The 27823-nt window shown below is 34.4% G+C and overlaps 1 protein-coding gene across 1 annotated transcript in view; it reads left to right on the top strand.

The window, feature by feature from the left end:
- The window catches only part of VPS13B (vacuolar protein sorting 13 homolog B), a 714607-nt gene that overhangs the window by 174338 nt on the left and 512446 nt on the right, over window positions 1-27823 (top strand). Inside the window, exons 18-19 of the mRNA XM_090283521.1 lie at window positions 5031-5165; window positions 5940-6113. Coding sequence (XP_090139647.1) covers window positions 5031-5165; window positions 5940-6113 — 309 coding nt within the window. The remainder of the gene's footprint in view (window positions 1-5030; window positions 5166-5939; window positions 6114-27823) is intronic.

Raw genomic sequence — 27823 nt, 5'->3', positions numbered from 1 at the left:
CACCAACAGTGCATGTGGGTTCCCTGTTCTCCACATCCTCGCCAGCACTTGTTGTTTGTTGATTTATTGATGATGGCCGTTCTGACAGGTGTGAGGTGATAGCTCATTGTGGCTTCAATCTGCATTTTTCTAATGATTAGTAACCTTGAGAGTCTTTTCATATGCCCAATGGTCATCTGTATTTCCTCTTTGGAGAAGTGTCTCTTCAGGTCTTTGTCCATTTTTCTTGTATTGTTTAATTTTTGTGTTAAGTTGTATGAGTTCTTTATATATTTTGTATATTAACCCCTTTTGAATGTATTATTTGTGACCATCTTCTCCCATTCAGCAGATTGTCTTTTTGTTTAGTTGATGGTTTCCTTTGCTGTGCAAAAACATTTTCATTTGATACAGTCCCATTGTTTTGTGTTTTTGTTTTTGTTCTCCAAAGAGATATATCAGAAAAAAATTGGCTAGGAAAAATGTCAGAGTTTGCTGCCTATGTTTTCTGGTTTTGGGTGTTACATTTAATTTGGGTTTTTAATCTGTTTTGAGTTTATTCTTGTATTTAATATAAGAAGGTGGTCTAGTTTCATTTTTTTGCATATAGCTGTTCAATTTTCCCAGTACCATTTATTGAATAGACTGTCTTTACCTTTTTGTAAGTTCTTGCCTCTTCTGTCATATATATCAATGGACCTAAGAGGCATCAGTTTATTTCTGGACTCTCCATTCTATTCCATTGATTGATGTGTCTGTTTTCGTGCCTGTAATGTGCTGATTTGATTACTGTATGTAGGTTTGTAGTGTAGTTTGATATTAGGTAGCATGATACCTTCTACTTTGTTCTTTCTCAAGATTGCTTGGTTACTCGGAGTCTTTTGTGGTTATATATAAATTTTTCAATTATTTGTATTAATTCATTTTTGGAGATGGATAATCAGTTATCAATATCTCTGTTTTTTTTTTTTTTTTTTTTTTTTTTAATTTCTCTTGCTTAGCCACTTTTCTAAGAGAAATTCTTCTATTTCCTTCCTGGAGGTTATAGGTGTGGCACTCAGAGTTCTTAAGAGACGAAAGACGAAAAGGAGTTCTTGTTATTTAGTACATACACTCCATGTAGATTTTTAGACAATTTCCCTTTTTAGCATGGACTTTTTGGTCCATAATTCTTATGGTTTAACCTCTCTAGAGTGAACCATTTAGTATTTTACCAGGATGGATATAGGGTACTTATTTGCATGGCTTCGTGAGAGAAGGGAAGTGCTATTTAAGTGATTTGATGGACTTTTTTGTCATTCCTCATCTTTTAGCCTCATATTCTTGCCCTCTGAACTGGCTGGTTTCTTTAATTCTTATCTTTCCAGTGATATTGCAGATCTGCTTGCTTCTTAGTTTAATTACCCATGGGCACTTTTCTTGTTCTTCTAGGTTGTTTTTGTTACTTGTCTATCAAATATCTATCTGCTAAAATTTTGATGCCATCTCTTGCCTCTTCTAGAGCTGCACATTTAGATCTTGTCTTCTCATTTTCATTTCTTTGTTGGTTAAGGGCCTTAATATTTTCTCTTAACAGTCTTTTAGTGGTGGTTAAGGAGGAAACTAAGATAAACTTACCCGTGATTTGACCCCTTAATCTTTTACTTCTACATAGATATGCAGGTGACTGTCATTAGTTCATCTTTTCATTTGTAGGTGATAATTACAGGAGGATTATAAGTTCATTACTCAACACTGAGGGTTAATATCTCAGTGAGGATGGAGGAATTACTGCAGGTAAGAAAGTTGGTGGAACAGAATAAGGGTTAATGGTGCTTCACAGGACTAAGAATATGTCTTAGAAGTTGATATTTTTCGAGAAGTACTATAAGGAGAAGAAAAAGAAGTGAATTATTTTATATTAAATTTCATTTTAGAAATTCAGTATTTTGGAATCATTTCCTTGATAGTTTGTGCAATTTAAAATTTTATTTTGATTACAGTGCCTTGGGAATACCCTCTAACCTTTCTTTGGTGGGCTGTGAGAGCAGTATTTGAATAAATGTATGAGTGCTTTATAAAGGCATTATTTCAGATGTCACTATCTTTGTGATTTTCCTATTGACTAACATCAGCTGACTGTACATTTACCAAATACCTCTTTTCTAAATTAAGTTTTGTATAAAGTTCAGCTGATTTCTAAGGGTAAATACCTTGACCAGTAACTATAGGATTTGGGCCTCCACGTGTAACAATAATAGTGGCTCCCTTAAGCTACTCATTTACTGGGTGAGTAATGCTTCCTAAAGCCAAAGCTGTGTTTTTTTAGTTTTAGAGGTTTTGGTCTCTTTGTTTCACTGGTTGCATCCCCAACGGGTTTTCTTCCGCAGTTTCAGGTAGCAGCATTCATGTAGAAAGAATGCAATGTGAATGTTGCCCTGAGTTGTGCACTGCCAAGATTCTTGCTCCTTTCTGCCTTTTTAGTGCTTACAGTTGGAGGGCTTTACAAATTCTAGTTTGAAGGTTTAGTGGAAAGAAAGCAAGGCTATTTTTATTAAGACTTTTTTTTTTAGAGCAAGTCATTGCAAAGTTGAAGGAAAGGTACAGAGATTTCCCATATATATTCTGCCTCCACACCTGCATAGGGTCCCCCAATACCAGTATCCCTCATCAGAGTGGTACAGTTATTACAACTGATGAATTTATATTGACTCATCATAATCACCCTAAATCCGTAGTTTATATTACCCAGATTATTTTTTACTAGCAACTTTTCTTCACTGTTAAAGTCTATCAAGAGATAACTGTATTTGAAAAACAACAACAACTCAGCTTGGCATTAAGAACGAAGTATAAAAAAGCTTTGTTAAGGAGATATGTATAATACTGTTTCAGTTATTAAAATGTTTTAAAATAACTGAGAAATGTAGTGGTTATAAAAATGGGAACTAAGATCTTGATAGTTTTGGTCTAAACCAAGATGGTTTTATATAGGTATTGAGATTTTTATTAGAAGAGGTTTTAGGCATCTTCTTCTGATTAGAGTCTTATATACGAGGTCTGTCGAGAAGATATCCAGTCATGTAATAAGAAAAATAGAGACATTTGTTGAAGAAGATACAAGATAGAAGAAACATTGAACATAGGACAATGACACCTCAATCCCCTTCAAAGTCGGCACCTTGGGACCTCACACAGTTCTCCCAATCGCCATCAGATGCTCCATCATATTTTCCTGGGTCTCATTGATGGTCTGAAATCTCTTCCGTTTCATGGGTGATTTTAGTTTTGGGAAAAGCCAGAAGTTGCAGGGCACCAAATCTGGGCTGTAGTAGAGCTGAGTCACCTGGGCGATTTGATGTTTTGCCAAAAACTCAGCACAAGACATGATGCATGTGCAGGCGTGTTGTCGTGATGAAGCTGCCAATCACCAGCTGCCAATAGCTGTGGCCTTCTGAATCATCCGAATAGTTTTGATGGAGGAATGTTCAAGCTTAATGCAAAATTGGGTGCAGATTCATTACTTTACTTGCTCAGTCGTTTTGAATGCGACGGCCACACAGCACTTATGGTCACTCGATGGAATCTACTGCCCCCACTGACTAGCTCAGTCAAGTTATCATTGTTCACACATACACATTCCAGCCCACTCTCTTTGACTGCCAGGTTACATGATGTCAGGCAAACCATTCTCGTTATGTTAACAATGGCTGGACTTTTTCCGGACAAACCTCATATAAAATGTGTTAGATATTTAAAAAGACCTATCATGTGTGATTCAAGGGAGAAAGTGATAAAAATATGATAAAATCAGAAGACTATAAGTACAGAATATTTTAGATGCCTGCTCTGAGGACAATAAATATCACTTCAAATGGAAATAACACAGGTGGTGAATATTGGAATATAACAACCAAACAATACATGTTTATACAACAGCCACATAGAAATAAGTAATTTTATAGGTTCTCTTAAAGTAAGGGTTAGTATGTGAGAAAATATTTCTTAAGATGATGTCCTTTAATCATTTTCAAATCATATAATGTGTTAATTAAACTGCGGATTCCTGAGCCACATCTCAGGAAGATTCTTAGGAGAGCATGGGATCAAATGTATGAAGCCTTTTCACTAACTAGGACTTCGAGTAAAAATTACTTAACCCCTCTAATCCATTGAATATTAATCTGAAAATGAGGATGATAAACTTTTATAATGGGCCTATTGTGAGGCTAGAATGAGATAACATACATACATAACACAAATCCTCAGTAAATGTTAGTCTACTAGCGTTCTTCATCATCATCATTACCATCATATTAGTCTGAATATTTTTAGTATAATGTTCTGAAAGTGTCTCTTCCTGTTTAATCCCACCTCTCCTTCAGGGCCAAAATGAGTTTCCCCCCATTTGCACTAAGTTTTCTCTACCATTTATTTCATGGTAATTATTCCCTTCTGTGCTTTTATGCCCTTTAGCCAGTAGCATATAGTAGAGATGTCAGTATCCACCTTTTTTGTTAATTGATATAGAATCCTTTTTCTGTCTTTTATCTACACTTGGCATGTGAATTTTGCTTATAAGCTATTGTATTTTAATTTAGGAGCTTTTTCCAGTTATCTTGTTTCTCTTTTTTCATCCCACCTGACAAAGGTATTTGGAAGAAATCTGTTTACCCTGGAAGTTTCCTGTTTAAGTTGAATATCTGCCTAAATGAAAATAAATTTATAAGTTAAATTTGCTTCAAAACTAAAAATCTTACTGTATATTCTAAAACCAAATTGATTTTTAACATCTTTTGTTTTTTAAACAAATATTTGTTTAAAATATTTATGTCTCGAGCTTGACTAATCAAGAGCTGACTGTGTGAATATAGTTATGAAAGTTCAGCCCATTTATTTTAAAATTGCATCCTTTCATCTCCTTAACACTAAACTATGAAACCTAATGCAAATACTGTAAGAATATCTGAGGTAGATAATTAAAGTATAATTAAGTTTAAATGCCTTGGTGAAGGAGTATAAAAATTATTTAAATTCAATCGGCTAGTACATTTGCAGTTTTCTTTTATTAGGTGTGAAATCTAAGAATCCCCTGCCAACTCTTGAGGGCTCAATCCAGAATGTTGAATTGAAGTACTGCAGCACATCATTGGTCAAATGTGCCTCTGGGACCGTGGGATCAATAAAAATTTGTGCCAAAGCCCCAGGTATGTGCAGCTGGACCGTGTAAAACTTTATTGCCTGTATAGGAGAATTGGCCTTGCATTTTACAAGCAGCGTTACTGAAACAAGAATTTACTCATTGTTCCTATGAATCAGAGGTTTTAAATTTTTTTATTTTACTTAAAATTTTTTATTAATTGTGCCAGGATGATAGTTCTTTACTTTAATAAACTAATTTTTATTTAAGGAAAAACTCTTTGCATAGTTTTAAGAATGATTATGTGGGAGAAAAATTAAAGGAAAGTTTATTCTTATACTTTTGGTAGGAGTAGGAGGTATAGATATATATGACACTTTAAAATTAAATTAAAATGTTGTTAGTGTAATAAAATTACACAGAAAACCCAGCTGTTTTTAAATTTATGGTGGTAATTGACTTCATCTTCCTACCAGTACTTTTTTTTTCCATAGTATTTTTCTTAAACTTTTGTAATTGCAAAGTAAATTTCTAGGTAAGCTTAAAGATAAGGTACAGGTTCCATGGGATATTTAAACATAGTGTGTTCAGCCTTTTTCCTTTTATGAGCTTTTCTGAACATGTTCTACATTGATTAGCTAAATATTAAAACTTATTTTTTAAGAATTAAAAGTGCTTTTAATTTTATCAGTCATATTTTTAAGAGTATAACAACATGCACAGCTAAAGTCACCAAATATAGTTGAAATGTTATAATGTTAGTATATTTTAAGATTAAGCATCCTCAAGCTACTGCTTTATTTTATTTTATAAATTTTTTTTCATTAATGTTCCTATTCAGGTGACAGTGGGAAAGAGAAATTGATTCCATTACTTCAAGGTCCTTCTGACACTAAAGACCTTCATAGCAGCAAGTGGCTCAATGAGAGCAGAAAGCCTGAATCTCTCTTAGCTCCAGATTTGATAGCCTTCACAGTTCAAGTTCCCCAGTATATGGACTACTGCCACAATTCTGGTAAGTACAAACTTAATATTATTCTCTTAGTTTGCATTTTTTTAGGAAGGCTTTTAAAATTTTACTTGTTAAAAACATTTTGTGTCCATTATACTTTACAGTTGTACTCTTTGAAAATACAAATGAAGTATTTTTGTATCATTTTTGATGACATGTTTATAAGGAATAATGATTTTATTCTATATGAGAGATAATTTAGTTGTATATATAACAATCTTAGATTCATATCTACTAAATTCAACTGAGTTTGAAAATATACCATATCATGTATTATGTCGAAAGGAGAAAAAGAAATTTAAAACATTGGAAAGGTAAAATATTTTTCATGGGACAGTAGTACTTTGTCACCCACAGTTTGCCATATTAAAATTCAGTGTTTGGGCTCTCTGCAGTTTAGCAAAAAGCAAAAGATGTTGATGGTGGGACCAAGAAAAACCTTAGAGGTCAAGACCTTATTTCTTGATTTATATTCTTCTCTAGTAGCACTTTGCCTATAACATATTTCATTTTACTCAGCACTATAATAATCGCAGATCCACACTAGTTATGTTGGGAGGAGATACCAGAAGATCAATGTAAACTGGGGGAAAAGGTGTGGTTAGTAGAGACCACTGTCGGCAGTGTGTGGTTAATAAAGCCAAGGTAGTCACTCAATGAGACTAGAAGTAAGATAGCTATATACAGATTTCTTAAAAGGATAGGAGGTCTTGAATTTTTCTTTGGAATTTATTGGCCAGTAAGGATGTGGTTTCAAATAGTTCCCTAAGAGTAAAGCTCTGTTACATTAACAGGTATTGCAGCTTATAGGAACTAACATTAAAAGTTATTGCACTATGTTCAAAGTAGAAATCATGAAAAGATTTGTTATGAACTGACTGGACAGAGGGGGAATATATAAAGCCTTGCACAAGTGCACCTGTGCTGCGACACAATTTTTGTTTTTAAAAGATGAATGTTACAGTAGCACTTAGAGCTGAAGAGCATCTACATTAGAAACTGGACATTAGTATTTGAAAGGTAAGTCTGAGGACCTACTGTCAACATGCTGCTAAAAACACATTCCTCCAAAATAACTTATCCGCCTGGTGAGAATGGGTATATAATCCTAAGGAAAAAATGTGAGGATGAGGCAAAAACCTAAACTAAGAATGAGCCTATGGATCAGATATTAGCAATCTTTTAAGGCAGGGTTTGGTAAACCTTTTAATCGTGGGCCAGATAACTAATACTTTAGACTTTGTGGGCCATATGGTCTCTATCTCAGCTGTTCATTTCTGCTGTAGACAATATGTAAATGAATGGGTGTGACTCTGCTCCAATAAAACTTAAATTGGTAAAAACTGGAGGGGCACCAGATGTAGCCTATGTGGTTTAGCTTACTGCCCCGCTCCCCTTGTTTTAGAGAGAGCAGATTGGTGGTTAAATAAGCATTACGGTTTTGTTAATGCCTATTTAACCATGTTACTTAAATATGCTATTTGATAAACTTTTGTGTAATTAGCCATATAGTAATTTTTGATAGGTTTTGTTTTCAAATCATCACATCATTGAAATGTTACTGAAATGACCAAACTATCTAGTTATGAATTTTGATACCTAAGAAGGAAGTAAGCTTGTTTATATCTACCGCAGAGTCTTAATTGGAGAGGGACTCTTGTGTTTTTTTTTTCTTTTGCCACATACACAGTTAGAATAAATTAAAGTTTCAAGCTCATTTGAATAATAATCAGATCTTTCTCATAATGGTATTCATATTATTTGTAACTCAAATGGATTTTTAGGGTCAAAAAATGTATTTGCCTTTTTCATCCATTATAGGGGCCTAAAAGTAAACTATTATAAAAATTTTTACCTATTATGTTTCAAGGATAAAGTTTCACATTTTTTCTTGCTGTTAAGGAAATTAACCTAGTCTTCAATATTAATGTTTAGTGATAAGTTTATGGATTTATGTGTAAAATTTTAATATGATCATGCATTTGGTGCTTTGAAAATATTCCTTTGGGTATGTAATGTGTTTTTATTTAAACTACTTTCACATAATTTATTTAGGGCATTTTTAAATGTAAATTTCCATTCACCTTGGTACTGCCACCCACATTCATGGCTTAGGTATTTATGATATGGTTTTGAGAGAGCCCCTAAATATTAATTTTTACAGCCAGTTTTAAAGTAATATTGATTAATCTTATGTTCCTGCAACAAGATTTGAATTGGAGTGGTGTGTTACTATACTAACCAATAGTATAAACAAATCATAAATTTTAAATTTTAAATGAAGAAATAATTTATTAACAGTTTGTCAAGACTTTACTGAAATATCACTGTTTCAGTAAGTACTTTCCTGGCTACTGTGTATAGTTGTTTTCCTTTTTGTTTTACACACATTACATGCACACACATGCACATACGCATAGAAACATACTTCTTATTTCTCTCCTTTTCTTGAATTTTTCTTAGTACTTTTCACAGTCTACCCTTGTGTATATTGCTTCTGATTTATCATGTTGATTTTTTGCTGCTGTTAGAATTTATGCTTCATTTAGTCAGGATATTTGTCTTTGTTGTCACTGCTGTATTCCTACTGTCTAGAACAATATTCCACATATAGTATGCTAGCTACAAATATTTAATGAAGGTCTGAGCAAGTAAATGATGATTATATTTATATTGATTGGTAGTTTTTGAAGCTGGAGCATCTAAGAGAAATGACACAGGAGTCTTCCCTAATGTTGTGTTTTAGTTTTTTTTTCTTTTTTTTTTTTTAAGATTCTGGGTAAATTGTTTTTGGTGAACAATGTCTCTTTCACAGACAGGGGGACATCCAGGTGAGATTGTTAATGAACTTTCCTCTTAAATTTTAGAATTTCAATAAGAGGTATTTGAATGTAAAGTAGTAAATGATCAGCTAAGTGACTTGAGGCAAATTGTGTATTTCAGAGGAGTTTGGTGGTCATTCTAGTTGGCTTCTACCTCTCCTGCCATGATGTGTGAGAGACAATTGTCTTTGTGCTTGTGCTTCCAAATTGAAGGCAGGGAATTAAAACTGGGAGCCAGCAAATGTTGTGGATATTATATAGAAGTCAATTAGGAAGTGAATTTTGAAATAAGCTTAGTTAGGATAAAGAGGCAAAGTTTTTTGCCTCTAACTTAAGAATGTGAAGGAATGGACAGCTTTATAAATGTGAACTAAATTTTTATATAACTGAAAAAAATATTTATGGCATCAGTGAATCTCATAAAAATAGCACTTTTACAATTTAAAAATTACTGTCATAGAAATTCTTTTGTTTACAAAGTGAGACTCTGTTTAGCACAGCAAATGTTATTTGTGTCTTACAGAGGAGAAACTGTCCAAGTATCTAGCAGTTCAAGATTGAACGTGGAACCTGGGCTTCTAACTATATACATTTTCCCTCTGTCCTAGGCTATTTATATTTATCATATAGCCTTAGGGTCTATATTGCTAAACATGACATGCCCCAGCTTTACAAGTCCTTAACTTTAAGGAGCTCCTTTCTTCATATTAATAAGCATTGTCAAAAGAGCCTCACTTTGATGGTGTCATAGCATTGCTTTCTCTCTGACATCTCAGCAACTCCCTTTGCACTTTTCCCTCTTCCATTCTTGATTGCACTCTGTACTCCACTGACTGATTACAGCAAAGTATCTAAAGACTCCTGGGGAAGTCTAGTGTGCCAGTTCACATTCTGTATTCATTGTTGCTCTTCACAGGAACCAGTTAATGACGCTTCTGTTTCTCACATTTGTGTAGATTTTAGGGGTCAGATAGAGAAACTACATGCATCTTTGGCTCCTTCAGAGGTAGAAGCACTTGGTGACTATAATTGATGTATGTAAAATATTTTAAAGTGGGGTTCTAAACATTTTTCTTCCTTTGTCTTTTAAATACAGATGTTGGTTCTTCTTCATATGCTGTGTTTTGCCTATGAGTTATACCAGATTCTGTTTGTTAAAAAGTTTTGAGTTTTTTTTTATTCCTGGTTCAACATATAAAAAAAATTTGGGGTGTCTGCTTTAGGAATGTAAAATGACCACGAAGTACTGTACACGCAGAATAAAGGAAGTTAGAAGTCATTCATTTGAATTTCTAAGTCGGTGTTAGGAGTCCTTTTTATGTGTCTCCCTTTTTCTGTGTACTTCAGATATCTTGGCCTTTTTCTCAGGTTTTCACTGGTGATGATGCTCTGCATATTCTTTTTTCTGTCTGGGATTCTCACTTAAATCCAGCTCAGTCTTAAGATCCTAGCTCCACAATTACCTCTTCATGGAAACTTTACTGACACTGCCTTTTCGCTACCCCCAAGAACAAATCTGATTAAGTACCTTTGTTACACCCATTTTCATAGTCATGTACTTTCATAACACTTAACTGACTGTATATTTATATAGTTGTGTGGTTTGAATGCTGTCTGTCTTCACCATTTGACAAGGAGTTCCATGAGGGCAGTCAGTCACTGGTTGCTTATCATTATCTATCTCCAGGGCCTAACCTTACTTGACACATAGGGAATGCTTGAGAAATCATTTGTTGAATGAATGCAGTATTTGATAGATAAATAGTATGATCTTAATATATTGATCCTCATCTTTCCATATGGATTATATACTGAAACTTGTTTTCAGCAATCAATTTATTTTCTTTTGATATACAGACGTTCAATTTTAGCCACCTCTTGACCATATCCCTATGTATATTTTAATGTGCCTAACACATTTAGAACTAAACTCAGTATACTCCTTTCACCCTATTGGATAGTCTGTTATTCATTATTTCAATTAATGGCACCATTAAAAACTTCCTTCTTAATGCTATCAATTTCAGCACTAGCTCACTTCTCTTTCTTTCTCCACTGCATGTGCTGGATATTCCACAAAAGCTTTCTTTTAAAAATAAAATGAGTAATCCAGTAAACATATTACATTAATTTTAGCTATTTCCCTATGATTCGTTTTCAGATTCATTTCCATACTGATTACTTCTACTACATATTTGAAAATGTCTTTTTAAAATTTAACATAATTCTCCACATAGCACAAAGTACAAAGTGTATTGCCCAGATTTGTATAGTTTTCTATATTTTATATGTCTACATTAGTTTATGAATTTGCATGAAGAACTTCATACTTATTCCTGTGAAATCTCATTTAATTGATTTTGTCCACTATTAATAAAGAAGATAGCTCTTAAAGTATCTGTTTGACTTGTATAAGTAGAATGAGATGAACATGCTGTTTTGTTTTTAATATATAAAAAGCAAAATATTTCTAAATATAGAAAAACAGAATTATGTGGTTATGATGTTATTATAAAATAATGGTGAACAATCGATCCTCTTAAAATGTCATTTAAATTTAACAGTTTAAGCCAGTCTCCCTATTTCTCATTATAATCAACTTTAGGAATAAAGTTTTTATCTTCAGTAGATTGTAATATTAAAAGTTAGTGTGTATATATATATTTTTTAAAGTATATTTTATTGATTGTGTTGTTCCAATTTTTTCCCCATTTGCTCCTCTCCGCCGAGTAATCCCCCTCCCTCCAGTAATCCCACCCCGCTTAGTTCATGTCCATGAGTCGTGCATATAAGTCCTTTGGCTTCACCCTTTCCTATATTATTCTTAACTTCCCCCTGTCTATTTTGTACCAACCGATTATGCTTCTTAATCCCTGCACCATATCCCCATTTTTCCCCCTCCCCCCTCCCAACTGATAACCCTCTAAATGATCCCCATACCTATGATGCTGTTACTATTCTGGTTTGCTTAGTTGGATTTTGTTTTTAATTTTTAGATTCAGTTGCTGATAGTTGTGAGTTTGTTGTCATTTTAGTGTTCATAGTTTTGATCTTCTTTTTCTTAAGTAAGTCCCTTTGACATTTCATATAATAATGGCTTGGTGATGATAAACTCCTTTAGCTTCACCTTGTCTGGGAAGCACTTCATCTGACCTTCCATTCCAAATGATAGCTTTGCTGGATAGAGTAATCCTGGTTGCAGGTTGCATTTCATCACACTGAATAGTGCTTGCCAGTCCCTTCCTGCCTGCAAAGTGTCCTCTGAGAAATCAGCTGGTAGTCCTATAGGCACCCACCTGTAGGCAACTCTCCGCCTCTCTCTTCCTGCCCCCAGGACTCTCTCTTTATCTTTCACCTTTGGCACCTCAGTCATGATGGGTCCTGGTGTGGTCCCCTCTGGGTCCAGCTTGCCCGGGACCCTCTGTGCTTCCTGGACCTATATGTCCATCTCCTCCCAAAATTTGGGAAGTTTTTCTCATTTTTTTCAATTCTTGCTTCCTCATTCTGCACTGTGACTGTTTTTTCCTTCCTTATGTTCCAAAGCATTGATTTGAACCCCGGTTTCCTTCCCTTCACCATTGTTTTTTTGTGGATTTTCCTTCGTTTCACTTAGCATAGCCTTCGCTTCTTCTCTTGTAAGTCTGCCATACTCAAGCATGCCTGTCAAGTCTGTGAGCATCTTTATCACCAGTGTTTTGAATTCTCCGTCTGTTAGGTTCTCTATCTCCTCATCTGTGAAGTTGGCTATCTGCTCTTCTTATTTCTCCCACCGGAACCTTGATCCCTTTCCCCTTTTGTGCCATACTTCTTTGTCTCATTCTGACAGGCTCCTGTGTTCGTTTGCCTCCGCGTCCCAGGTAGAGCTATCACTCCTGTTACGTTGTAAGGGGCGGAGCCTTAGGGATTTGTCAGTACCTGGTGATCTGTTTCACCGCGTTGTGGCGCTGGATGTGGGGGAGGGGTCTGAGAGGGAACAATGCTGTTTGCCCAGCACTCGCCCCTTTTCCAGGCACCTCTCCCACTTCTGCACTGGACTGGCACCCCTCTAGCTGCTGCCCTGGCCGTCGTTCCCAGAGTGGGTGGGTCTGCGGACGTTCTAGGACCATGGGGGCCCTTTAAACAAGTGGACTCTGCTGAGAGACCAGCAGTTTCTGCTTTCACCCGAATCCCCACTGGTCTGCACAGTCAGAAGCATTGAGGCTTGATTTTCTTCGGTGCTGGGATGGTGAGCTGTGAGTCCCGGTGAGGAGCCGGGAACGCTCCTCAGGTGTCCCTCCTGACCTGTTAAAACGTGTGACTGCGCTTTCCGCCGGCCTGCAGCTGCTGTGGCTGCTACCACCACCACACCGCATCCTCTCCGCCCCGGCTCCGCCCCTCCTACCTGTTTGGATGAGTGTTTCTTCTTTATATCTCTGTCTGTTGGACTTCCATGCAGTTTGATTTTCTGGAACTTCTGGTTGTTTCTAGTTTTGAGGTAATTGTATTCCTTCTTAGTTGTGGAGGGAGACGCAACATGTCTGTCTACACCAGTGGTTCTCAACCTGTGGGTTGCGACCCCTTTGGGGGTTTAACGACCCTTTCACAGGGGTCGCCTAAGACCATTGGAAAACACATATATAATTGCATATTGTTTTTGTGATTAATCACCAAGCTTTAATTATGTTCAGTTTGTAACAATGAAAATACGTCCTGCATATCAGATATTTACATTACGATTCATAACAGTAGTAAAATTACAGTTATGAAGTAGCAACGAGAATAATTTTATGGTTGGGGGTCACCACAACATGAGGAACTGTATTAAAGGGTCACAGCATTAGGAAGGTTGAGAACCACTGGTTTACGCCTCCATCTTGGCCGGAAGTCCAAAAGTCAGTATATTTTTTACCCATCAAATACAAGCAACTTTTGATAATTGTTATGGAAAGGAAAGTCACTATTACAGTTCTTGTCTCTGGAAGTTTATAGTTAAATTGGAGAATGGTTCTCTCAATAGATTAAAACATACCAGCAAATGCATACACTCTTATTTCACCATTCAGAATTAATTGGTTAGAATATGAATTGTTCAGGAGTTTTTAAAATGGAGACAGTATTTTATATTTTAAATTTTAATTTATGGAGAATCTTTTTTTGTCCAAAACATTCTCCTTACAATGTGGAACTAAGTGAATTGCCTTGAAGTTATGTTTTTAGTATTTTTGACAGGACACATAAGTAAGAATGCTTATATATTGTAGCAATTAAAGACAATTCACATTTGTGGTTTGGGCATAAATGTGTAAAAATTATACCCATCTATCTTATTACATTTCCTCTTTCCTCCCCGAGGACTCTACTATGTACTTTATCTGTAATTGTTGCCAGTTTTCTGTGATGTTCCCACTGGGCTTCTGGTGAAAAAAAATCTTATCCTCTTGATGACAGAGCTTGCCTGAATGATTTCATGCTCCTAGCATTTTGTTCACGGGAATTAGGGGCAAAATGTAACTACAGCTGAACAGAGCGTCTATTTTTGTAATTTTGGAGTTTAGACTCTGTTATTGAAACTAAATGAAGAGATGCAGGTGTTCTGCAGTCCAAGCCCTTTGGGAGTTTTGATGGTAGATGCTTGAAAAGAAAATGCATGTGTTTCCAGAGTCAAACAGCAGCTGTGAGACAAGGATTTATGTTTTTCTCAGAACTTTGGAATTTCAAAATGTTACATTTAATCACAAGCACAGAAAGGGGAGCAAATGTTAAAGATGTTACGCATAAAAGTTAGTTTACTGATCTCTTTACCATACGAACTAGTTGTGGGAATATAGGAGCAAAGTGATTTTTAATCATAATGTAAACAATTTCTAAAGGATTATGACAGTTAATCAGGAGAAAGCCTTTTGACAATGTTGCATTTGTAGCACAGAGAATTTTTTTATCCTACCAATTAAATTTTTTTTCTTTTAGACACACACACACAACACACACACAACACACACAACACACACACACTCCTCAAAAGTTTGTAAAATGTTTACAAAATGCATTTTGATTATAATTATTTTTTGAAAAAGTTTAATAAGTATTTTGTGATAACACAATACAATGTTTTTAAGTATAAGAAATGTAAATTTCTGCTTAGAATAGTAAATAAGGAAATTTACAGATATATTGAAAACATGTTTTATATATTAGAACAGCTATACAGTATATTTAAAACATTTTTTTCAAATCATTACATTGTGTATTGTTCATTCTCAACTTCATCTTTATTGAAGGAAAGGAATACATTTTAATATTTCTTTGCCATTCTCATTTTTTTGCTTTTTTTTTTTACTGTAATCATTCATTTGTTTGTTTATCCAACGAGTATTTATTGCTAAATGTTCTCTGTGTCAGAAATATAATGACATATTGATATCTCTGCCTTAGAGAAACTTCAAATATATGGAAGAGCTTAGGCATATATACACTAAGGCTGAATGAATGTTAAAACTTATATCTTAAGTTTGAATGCATCCTTTGTAAACTGTATTACTATGCAGAAGTCAACCTCACTGAGAGTTGGTTTCTCATCTGTAAAAAGGAGATATTCTTATCTGATTGCTAGGATTGTTGTGTAGATTAAAATTAAATAATGTATCCTCAAGTACATTGTAAACTGTAAAACATAAGGCAAGAATTAAGTATTAATTACTCTGTTCAATATAGTACTTTGTATTAGTTATTTTTCATTCACAACTTAGTTTTTTCTTGAGTCATGTGCTTTCCTACCTTATTCTCTACATCCAACTGGTTCCTACCTACTTTAAATTTTTCTTCAACTTAACTCTGTAAGCCTGTGGGTATGCAGTTCTGAATCCAGGAGCAGCAAATCCTTTACTTAGTCCAAGAATCTAACCTCTTTCCAGATCTAAATGTCTCCTTGATTCCATGATGCTAGGAGTCCGGAAGAGACTCAAAAGCAACAGGAAATTACTTTTCTTGCTCCTTTGAAAGGTCCCAGATTCTGGGAGGAAGCCAATGTGAGAAATCCCTTGAGCCTTGTGGGTGACCTGTTGTTTCCCTCATTTATAGCACAAGGTCAAAATTTTTACATTTTTTACTGCTTGTATAGTAAAAGGAAACTGGTATTCAAAGTAAATAAGTAGTACCTTCATTTGTAAATGGTAAATTACTCTACAAGAAATATTTCAGGCTGTAATGGACTTCACGTGCACTCACCATAAATGTGTAATGTTTTCTATATTTTTATATGGATCAAAAAGCTTATTACTATTATTTAAATTTATGTTTTAGAAAATGACATGTATTTAAAGTATGTTTTTATTTTGCATTTCCTGTCAAGATTTTGACGTTGGCTATCAGCCACTGTCATATTGGCCAAAAGAAGAGTAAGACGGCTTACAGTAGAGTTGATTTACAAAGCACTTAGGAGTGAAATTTGTATCAGTATTTGGTACCTGACTATTCCCTTAATTGTTCCATTCCTCTGAAAGAAACTTGATTCTGCAGATAGCTTTCACATCCCTTTAAGCCAGTATAGTATACATAGGAATCATGTCATTGTGTTGTTTTGTAAGTAAATAATGCGGCTCAGTTGTCCATTAATGTGTGAGAGTTTGAGCATTTTTCTAAGTGTTTTTCTTTTGTTTGGTTTATTTTTACCTTCCTCAAACTATTGCCCTTCCTCCTCCTCCCTCCCAATCAGTTACTCCATTCTAAGCAGCCGATTTGACCAACATAGCACATGGCAAACAGTCCATAACTGTTTATAGGATTCCTTCCCCATAAAACTAGGAGTTCTTAAGGGTAGTGATCATGACAAGTCGTCGTCGTCGTCGGCAGCCGTCCGTCTCGAGAGACGATGGTGTAGCTTCTTAAGAGTCTATCTGCACCGCCGAGAATGGTTGTGCAGTCCGACTCGGGAGTGACACGGTATCTGTCTCCTCCCGTGTTGAATCGACATCTTGCGATGACGCTGGAGTGTCCTCTCCAGTGAAGCTGAAGCTACAGAGCCTGGGCAGGGTGATATGGAGGGTCTGCTGTTGCCCATGCAGCAGACCCCCCCTCTCTTCGCAGCTGAAGGGTCCAAGGGAAAGACGGAGTCAATACAGCTTGGCTTCAGGTGCGCCGCAGGAGTTGCCGGTGTTGACTACAACGTCAAACCGCCTTAGGGACTCCGGCTCCGGATTTTCTGTCGGGGTTTACTCCCTTAGCCTTTCCCCTGAAGAGGTATGCCGCAAGGCAGCGGAGGTTTTTTGGAATCAGAGTTTTCCTTCTCTGATGTGCCCTGACTGGAAGATCGAACCAGCGACACTTAGCTCGCAGGCCGACGCTCAATCCACTGAGCCATACCAGCCAGGGTATCATGACAAGTACATGACAGATATTCAGTAAGTAGAGGATGGACCAAAAGAAATTATTTTTGCCATTTGGGTATAGCCCTATTATCTATAGGCCCACATAGTTTTAATTCTAAATTGATATGTAGCAGAAAAGTGTAGTCTGGATTTAGCCTGTTAAAGAATAATTTTTAATAGAACTAAAATTATGACTTTCAAACCATCATGTTTCAGACAATCATGACTGCCCACAATAAAATGGACAAATGTTAAAGATTTTTTTAAAAATCATTATCAATGAGAGAACCAGGTAGATGTTACAACTAGACCAGAGGAGAATTGAAAAAAAAAACAACATTTATAAATTAGTGGTACTGTAATAAATTTGAAAATGGATGCAAAACTATTTCTTCCTCAGTGGGGAAGGGAGGTTAATTTAACTTCTACTTGGCAGAACCTATTTGCACTTATAGTCAAGAATAATTTTGAATAACTATGAGTTACTTACAATTTACAGATGTAAGAAAACTCAAAGGCAATGAAAGATGGAGAGTCCCCATAGAATCAGTCTCAGATACCTGGAAGGGTGTATTCTAAACAATGCAGAGCTCTTCATTGAAGCACATTTTTTTTTTTTTCCTACAAGCCTTACTAAATTCCAGATGGCTAGGATCTTTTTAGCTGTGGGTGGTTTAAATACAGAGGCAGGTCAGAAGTAATTATGAGGCAAAGATTCTGCGGAGGGAAAATTAAATGGAAATAATACCACCAGCAGAGGGCACTGATGAAGTAACAGTTTCCTCATGCCCAAAAGAGGTATTGATTGTTGAATAATTATGGGTTTGAGTTTAACTTTTGAAACCATGTCATATTAAATTCCCTTCGGCTATGTGCTATTGTCAGATGTACAACTTTCCAAGAAGAGCTTTTTAGTTTAGTTTTATTCTTGTTTATTAAGTAAATAAATAAGATGTTCTAACCTAGTTTTTAGGTAAATTATGTGTCCTAATTTATTAAATAGCTTTCCTGAGGAAAGCACTTAGAGAACAGATATTTGAATACCTACTCTGCTTTAGGTATTGAGAGAGAATGTCTGTGTACATACGCACAAGAAAGAGGCATTCCAGAACTTTTACAGAAGTAACATTCTCTTGAGTATGACATTTTAATTTCATTGTATTTTTCTAATGAGAATTAAATGTATTATGTAGTACTATCTAAATTATAAGAAGTCTTTTTCAAATGTAAAAATTATATTTTGTCTGATTTTTTCCACTTAAAAAATAGAGTTCTGAAATACTGCGAAAGTATTTGCAAGAACGTAGTTCTGTGCAGAACTCAATTACAGATAAATAACAACGTAACAGAAATAGAAATATACCACAGGGAAATGAGTAAAGAGGCAAAAGTAAGATACAAATGTCAAAAACACATGAAAATAATTTAAATTAATGGAGTCAAAAAAATATATATTAAAACAATTATAAGGAAAAAATTTTACCTGTGAAATTGATATTTAATAAATTATTAAATTGAAAGCTGAGAAATTTATGAGAAGAGCACTATCATAAAAGTCTGATAGGACTAGGAAGTGGTACAATCTCTTTAGAAATCAATTTAATAAAATTCATTAAAGACCCTAAGAGTGGTCATCCTTTAATTATACTACTTCCAAGACTATATCCTAAGGGAGTGATCTTAAGATTCAGTTAAAGACTGGTATTTAAAATGTAAGGGTTTTCACATCAGCTTATTTATAATAACCACAAATCATCTTTGTTGTCTTATTACTAGCTAAATTATAAAAGAGTATGCTCATAAAAGAAGTTATTTGAAATTAGCCAATAGAAAATATAGATCATAGGAAAATCTTTCTATTGAAAGGTTGTGTAAAAAGTAAAAATATAAACCTACTACTAATAAAGATGCATGTAGTTTTAAAAAATTTCAGTACATTCAATTTATAAATGTATATATCTATATTCATGTATTATACACAGAAAAATTAACAGTGATTATCAGTGGTTGATGGGATTGTGAGTCATTTTTTATATTCTCTTCTATGGTGGTTGATATTTTCTGGGAATAGAAACACGATTTTTAAATATTTCTTTTCTAAAATACTTAGTTTTAACTAATTTATGAATTATAATGATTATTAGGATCACAAGTAGGTACTATTGCACAGTAATTCTTATATTTCTTTAATTTTTAAATCAAATATTACTTTCAAAGCACATTTTTCCCCTGTAAAGTACAGACGTTTAAAAGATCCTTTGGGGGTATCAGGGTATATCTGAATAAAATACTAGATTTCAAGATAGCATAATTTGCATTTCTCCTTAGATTGTTTTATTCTAGTGATAAAATGTTAAAAATGACTTGAAGAAGAAGAAGAAGAAATAAAAGGTATCCACATTGGAAAGGAAAAAGTAAAACTACCTGTATCTTTATTTGCAGATTACAAAGGAACTACTAGTACTGATAAATGAAGTCAGGAAAATAGCAGGATACAAAATTAATATCCAGCCATCACTTGCATTTTTATGTGCCAATAACAAATTAACAGAAAAGGAAATTAAGAAAACAGTCCCATTCACAATTGCTTTAAAAAAGAATAAAATACCTGGAAATAAACCTAACCAAGGATGTAAAAGACCTGTCACTCAGAATATTGTAAGACACTGAAGAAGGAAATTGATAGATACAGATAAGTAGAAGCACATACTGTGATCATGGCTAGAAAGAATTAACATCATTAAAATGGCCATGCTACCCAAAGCAATCTATAGATTCAACACAATTCCTATCAAGATTCCAATGATGTATTTCACAGAACTAGAACAGATATTTCAAAAATTTATTTGGAACCATAAAAGGCCTGGCATAGCAACAGTAATCCTGAGAAAGAAGAACAAAGTTGGAGGAATCATGCTGTCTGTTATAAAACTATACTGTAAGGCCACAGTAATCAAAAACACATAGTATTGATATAAAACAGGCACATAGATCAGTGGAACAGAATAGAGAGCCCAGAAACAAACACAGACCTTCTTAGCCAATTAATATTCAACAGAGGAAGTAAATACATACAATGGGCTAAAGACAGTTTATTCAAGAAATGGTGTGGAAAAATAGGACAGATACATGCAGAAAAAGCAAAACTAGACCACCTTCTTACACCATACTCAAGAATAAATTCAAAATGGATCAAAGACTTAAATGTTAGACTTGAAACCATAAAAATCATAGAAGATAACAGGCAGCAAAATCTCGGACATAGCTTATAGCAATATTTTTTTCAAATATCTCCTAGGCAAGGAAAACAAAAGGAAGATAAACGAATAGGGCTACATCAAACTAAAAAGATTTTGCAGAACAAAGGAAAACATCAACAAAATAAAAAGACAAGCTGTTGAATGGGAGAACATACTTTCTGATACATCTGATAAGTGGTTAATATCCAAAATTTATAAAGAACTTAAAAAATTCAACACCCAAAAAACAAAAAACCCAATTAAAAAATGAGCGAAGGACCTCAATAGACACTTCTCCAAAGAGGACATACAGATGGCCAGTAGACATATGAAAAAATGCTCAACATCACTAATCAGAGATATGCAAATTAAAATCACAATAATATCATCTCACACCTGTCAGCATGGCATCATCAATAAATCAACAAACAACAAGTGCTGGCAGGATGTGGAGAAAGAGGAACCCTTCTGCACTGCTGATGGGAATACAGATTGGTGCAGCTACTGTAGAAAGTAGTATGGAGATACCTCAAAAAAATTAAAAATGGATCTGCCTTTTTACCCAGCGATCTCACTTCTGGGAATACTTGTACATTCGAAGGTACCCAAAACACTAATTCAAAAGAACATAAGCACTCCTATGTTCATTGCAGTATTGTTTACAATTGCCAAGATATGGAAGCAGCCCGTATCTGTCAGATGAGTTGATAAAACAACTATGGGACATTTACACGATGGAATGCTACTTGGGTGTAAAAAAGAAAGTTTTGCCCTTTGCAGCAGTATGAATGGACCTGGAGAACATTATGCTAAGTGAAATAAGCAAGTTAAAGAAAGACAATTGCCATAGGATTTTACTCATATGTGGAATCTAATGAACAAGCTGAACTAACATGCAAAACAGAAACAGACTCATACATAGCAGAGTGACAGCTAAGGGGGTAAGGAGGTTAGCGGGTGGAGGGATTGAGCAAAAAGGAAAAAGAACTCATGGACATGGACAACAGTGTGGTGATTACAGGGGCAAGGTGGGTATATGGAACTAAATGTTAATGGAAAAAATGCAATAAAATAAAATAAAAAAGACTTTTTCTTATAATTTATTTTTTATTTATATGTTTTCAAAATGTAGTTGAAATATTATTTTATCATTAGCCAACTATCTGAGATAGTAGAAAACTGAAAATGTTTGATGTGTTTTGATTTGTGTCACTTGAAAGTTAGCTCTTTGAATATTGGAATGCATTTTTACATAGGAACAAGGAGTTATCATAGTAGAAATCCAAGGCCAACCTATAAAATCTGTTGTTTTTTGTTAAATTCACAATGAAATACCTTATAATGAAAACCAGTAGGAGCCAGTATTCTAGAAAGACTACTTGAATGAGAGAATGAATAAAATCAATAAGTATAATATCTAAAATTGTTTTATTGCAGGTAAATGTAGACTTAATTAGGAGACAGGTATAGTAAAAAGATACTGTTAGAGAGACACTTAAGACTATTGGCATTTTCAGGACAACAGAGGTTAATAACAATGCTGTTTTTTTGTTGTTTTTACCCTCATGTCCAAATAGTTTCTTTTTTTTAATTCAAGCAATATTTATGATTATTAGCTATGATTAGGGTTACTTCTGGAATCAAGTATAGAAATAGAATATTTTCTTGGGGTCACTGGACAGGAGTTGACAGAGGGACAGGAAGAAGTGAAGTCAAGAATTGACAGAACATTCATTTCTATTTGCGAGCATGAAATTTTCTGAAATAATGAATTATCGTTGATGAAAGGCAGGCAGAGCTTAGAAAATAGTCTTTGTGATAAGAAAGGAGGTGATGGGACTGAAACCCTCTGTCTGACAGGTGACGGGCAGCCACTGAACAGAGGAAAGAGGGAAGAGAGAATAGCCAACATTAAAACTAGCAGTTAATGGGTACATGTTGTTTAAAAAAGTTAATTAGATATTGTTAAATCATTACTTGCGAGTTATTCTTGAAAAAGTAAAATTTTGTTATACTTACTAGTCTTGTGTAGAAGAATACACATGTTTTATGGAGAAGAGACTTTTAAGATCACATCTAGTCTAGAAGGGAGAAAAGCAAATGTTTCACAAATGATCAAATGTTGTCATCAGAGTCAAATAGCAAGTGAGTGCAAGAGGTAAGACTGACTCTTCCTGTCCGGTCTCCTCTTTATTATGTGTATTCGTATAAACTGTCCCTTTCAGGTAACCTGGTAGATATCTTCATTCATTATGTATGTATTTACTTCATGCTAGAACCTTGGGATATAAAGGTGAACAAGACCTTTTTACTTACTAATCAGCTTACAGTTCATTGAGGCAGACATGCAAATCAACAGACAAAAGGTAGTTAAAATCTTGCTGTAAAACAAGAGTATGAGTTCACATGAAGAAAGCCCTTTACCCAGATTTGGGATTTGGGGAAGGATTGCCAGAATCAGTCATGTCCAAAAGGAGACCTTAATTATGAACTAGAGGAGAAACAATGGGTCATATTTGTGGAAACTGTAAATAAGTTTTGCGCAGTGGTAGTTTAGAATTGAGGGGAACGTGATGAGTTAATTCTTGACGAAATCAGCAAGTCCCCTCAGATTTTGAAAGGCCTTGAAAGTAATTTTAAAGACTTTGGACTGAGTATCAAAGGGAACAATTGAAAGTTTGTATTATATTTATGATTTAGAAACCAATTTAGGCAAGCAGTGTGGATGAGGGTAAAAGACAGGAGGCCGGGAGATTAGGTAGGAAAATGTTGCAGCAAAAAATTGGTAATGTCAGTGGAGAGAATTACAGAACATTGTGGTATTGTAATGTGTTAGGATCAACAGGAATTCATGGTTTCTTGAATATGATGGCTCAGGGAAAGGGAACAGTAGGCAGGTACCCAGTGTTGAGCTTTGGAGAGCTGAATACACAGTTGGGTGCCTTTCATTGAGATGAGGAACAAAGGAACAAGAAGCAAGTTTAAGTCAGGGCTATAGAAACAGTTAGTGTAATATTAGTATCTTTCTAACTCTTTCTTTGTGTCAGTTTATCATTCTAAGTATTTAAAATAGAACCCAAGCAGCTTGACTCTAGACCTTAAACTCCTAACCATTATACCACAGAACAAAGACTATGGAGAAATTCAGACCTTAAATCATTGATTATTTAGTTCATTCAATTCTATTTATTTATTTATTTATTTATTTTTTGGACCCATAGCTGCATGCATCAACACTACCAGGTGCTGGTGTAAAAAGGTGTTCAATACCGGGCCCCATTGAGTAGTGTACACATACAGCTAATTCTCAAAGCCAGCTTAATTTCTATAAATGCTGTAACTGATTGGGAGAAAGTACTGTCTGAAAATAGAGGGGCAAGATTAATTTGAATAGAAGAAGGGAGCACTGAATGACACTAGTAAAGGTTTTTCAAAGGATTGATATTTAAACCTAGAATAATAGAACACTGCATATGAGTTGAAAACTTTTATTGTTTAAGCACTGCAAATATTTCCAATTGGCTTATATCATTTGTTTGGAAATTAGTATTAGTTGAAGTCCATATTTTTGTAAAAGTATAAAATGTGTGATTTGTTAAAGTCTGTTTAGTATATATTTATGGTAAGCTAGCTTTCTTTCTAAAGTATTTCAGTATCTTCAGATATCTATAATCAGAAGAGCATATTTATAATTTTTAAATTTTACAGTGTAATTGGAACACTTCTTATTACTTAGCTTTTGTTTTCTAAAACTTTTTACACTTAAAATAAGTATTGGGATCATTATATTGTATTTAATTTATGTGGTTTAGCTTGTAGTTAATTATTAGGTAGAACTTAATTTTTAGCCTTGGAAAAACAAATGCAGAAGTTAATAAACCTTTTTAAAAATTATTGGATTCAGTGTTAACAAAGCATGGCATAAGTAATCCTCAGTCACCCTGTGAAAGAGATGACTTAACACAACTGTTGATGTATTTGGAATGAAACATCTTTATCAAGTTAATACATGAAGCAGTCATGCCCTACTTGAATTACTCATTTATAATAGCTCAACAGCAGCCTGCATGTGGACTTTGAAATGCTGGGAAAATAAGATGCCTGCATACATCCAAATGTTGAAAGCCTCTGCTTCTCAGCAGCTGGAAAATGTTGAGTTCTTTTGTCATCTACTAGGTTTTTGACCTTTTTGCAGATGTGATCAATTTAATTATTGACCAACTTTATTCATTACATTTAGTGATTATAGCCTCTCAAGTAAGCCTCTATAGTTTTTAGCTTAAAAGATTGTTTGGATATTGCATACTTAAAATTTATAAAATTAAGCACATAGGCCAAGATGACTTTACTTTGCTCAAGTTTATTACCTATACTCAATTCACTAAATATAAAATAATTTAAATATAATTAGTTTATTACTTTAAATGAATTCTAAAATGTGTTTGTGTCTAAGGATCACAAAATATGCTCCACATGTTGCTGTTCTGGGGTACATTTTGTATTAAATCCATTTTAAAATTTTTTCTAAAATACATGTTGTGGATTATTTTGAGTCAAAACTACTTATAAACAAAGAAAATTATTTGATTTTTTTTTTTTTTACGACTAATTTGATGTCTAGTTCACAGAGGACTTCTTAGAAAATAAGGAGGTAGAGTGTAGCTAAGAAAAGTCAAGTTATATGACGGAAGAGTTTATCTGTACCTTCAAGGCTGTTATTCTTGAATTCTAACTCTGGAATTCAGTCTTTGTATAGATCACTTGATCTCACTTTGATTGTTTCTTAATCTGTTAAATGATTGCAATACCAGGTTCTGAATACCTTTGTGTTGCTTGTTCATTGTATGAAGACATTCCTTTAAAGAGGTCACTATGCAAGTGATATTAATATCATTGGTATTTATTATAGTGATTTTCAGGCATATGACAGTAAAATTATTGTAACAAAATTTCTATATTATAATAGTATTGAACAGGTGGAAGTAAAATTGAAGAAGGCACCATGTGGCTTGTTGATGTCTATATGCAATGTTAAAGATAATAAAGTTTTACAAGTTTCTTTTTTTAAGTTGTTGTGTTAAAAATATTAGTATTAAAAAGTGTAAGATATTATCCTCATTGACTAACAGTTGGTCCTGTATTTAGAGGCATTATCTGATGACATACTTAGAAGATTTTACAGATATTAATAATTAAGCAGCAGAAAAGAATTATAGAAATATATAAAATTATATTTTGTTAATACATGTCATTTTTAACTTATGTAGTAACTATGTAAGGATTAATGATATACCTTTGAACAGTATAATTGGATAATTGGAAAAGAGGTAATAAGAGAAGTATATTTGAAATGTGTTTTATAAAGATCAAATAATAGATTTTTGTTGTTTTTTATTTTTTTATTTAAAAATAGTTTAATTGTATTTTTTCCATTACTATTTAACCCCCTTAACTCCCTCCCCTTGCAGTCCCCACTCTGCTGTCCATGTCCATGAGCCCTTCTTCCTTTTTGCTCCATTTCTCCACCCCCTAACCTCCCCCACAATAGCTGTCATCCTGTTCTCCGAGTCTGTCTGTTTTGCTTGTTAGTTCAGTCTGTTCATTAGATTCCACATATAAGTATTTGTCTTTCTGACTGGCTTATTTTACTTAGTATAATGTTCTCCAGGTCCATCCATGTATTCACAAAGGGTAAAATTTTCTTCATTTTTATGGCTGAGTAATAGTTTAATGTGTAAATGTTCCATAGTTTTCTTATCCACTCATCTACTGACGGATACTTGTGTTACTTCCATATCTTGGTGATTATAAATAATGCTGCAATGAACATAGGGATGTTTATAATCTTTCGAGTTAGTGTTTTGGGTTTCTTTGGATATATCCCCAGAAGTGGGATCGCTGGGTCTTAAGGCAGATTGATTTTTAATTTTTTGAAGTACCTCCATACTGCTTTCCACAGTGGCTGCACTGATCTGCATTCCCACCAACAGTGCAAAAGTGATCCTGGCAAAGAAGAACAAAGTTGGAGGAATCATGCTGCCTAATATTAAACTATAGTATAAAGCCATAGTAATCAAAACAGCATGGTACTGGCACAAAGATAATAGAGTTTTATGATCAGAGGGATCTGTTCTGAATTTGAAAGAAAGGAAGAATCTGAGTGGCCATTAATCATGCTAAAATAAACATAAAAAACCATGTATACATGTTACTCAATTGAATATGCATATATGTACAATTGAATAATGTGTAAAATCATGTGCCAATTCATTCTTCTTTTTTTCCAAAATTAAAATACCCCTTTACTCTTACTATGTTAAATGCTTAATGCAAAATTGCAACAGAACAGAAAAATATATAGAAGTATAAGGAGTTATCTTAAACACTATGACCTAAAGATTAAAGAGTGTTTATATTATGGTAAACATCCTTTCAGATAATTTTTTTGCTTAGGTGTATAAATGTACAATCCTACGTAAAAAATTTCACATTATACATTCTCTTTTGTGCCTGCTTTTTTACTCTCAGGTGTTTTAAAGCCACCTTTCTTTGCCAATAAATAGAACTTTTCATCCTAATTTTAAATAACATTCTAGTACTCTGTTGTTTGCATACATTGAAATTAATATAATTAATGTCTCCTTGGTGGAAGTTATTATTGATGGATATTAGGATTTTTCTAATTTTCTATTAATGTAAAAAAATGAAGAAAACAATTTTGTAACATTTATGTTTGTGAACTGGCCTAACAAAGAAAATGATTAAAGGCATGTTTTGTTGTATTACTTTGCACTTGTGAATTGAAACAGAACCCACAGGCTGTTCAGTTATGAGGGGTTCGATTGCCCGCCGCCAAAAAGCATAACTCCCAATACCAGAGTGCGGTGAAAAGGAAAGGAATTGTTTATTTAAAGGTTATGCAGATTTAGGCTAATGGTGGATTTTTGCTGTTAAGTCTTATTTTCTTTAAAACACCCACAAACACCTAGTTCTGCCTCCCGCTGCCAAAGCAGGCCAGTTTTAGAAGAGAAAGTCAGAGGTACTATTTCTCTCTAGGAATATAGCAGTCTGCGGCTTCGTATTTCCCAGACACAGTTCAGCTTTACGGGCAGCTCCCAATCATCCCTGCCTGGTTGAGGAGGTTTTGCCTGTGTTGCGGTGTTTTTCAGCTCTTAATACAGAACCACGTGGCACCTTCTTACCCACCCAACCTTAAGGCCGGCTGGTGAGGTGCTTCTGCTCTTTCAGCTCTCACGGCCCTCTCTTTTTTACCTCCTTGCAAACTGCGTGGAGTTCCCCTGCTTAATGGC

This window comes from Furipterus horrens, unplaced genomic scaffold (genome assembly GCF_987537825.1).
Source record: "Furipterus horrens unplaced genomic scaffold, mFurHor1.1.pri manual_scaffold_7, whole genome shotgun sequence".
Classification (NCBI taxonomy): Eukaryota; Metazoa; Chordata; class Mammalia; order Chiroptera; family Furipteridae; genus Furipterus; species Furipterus horrens.
Note: the sequence above shows the minus strand (reverse complement) of the source record. Positions and strands in the feature narration are given on the sequence as shown.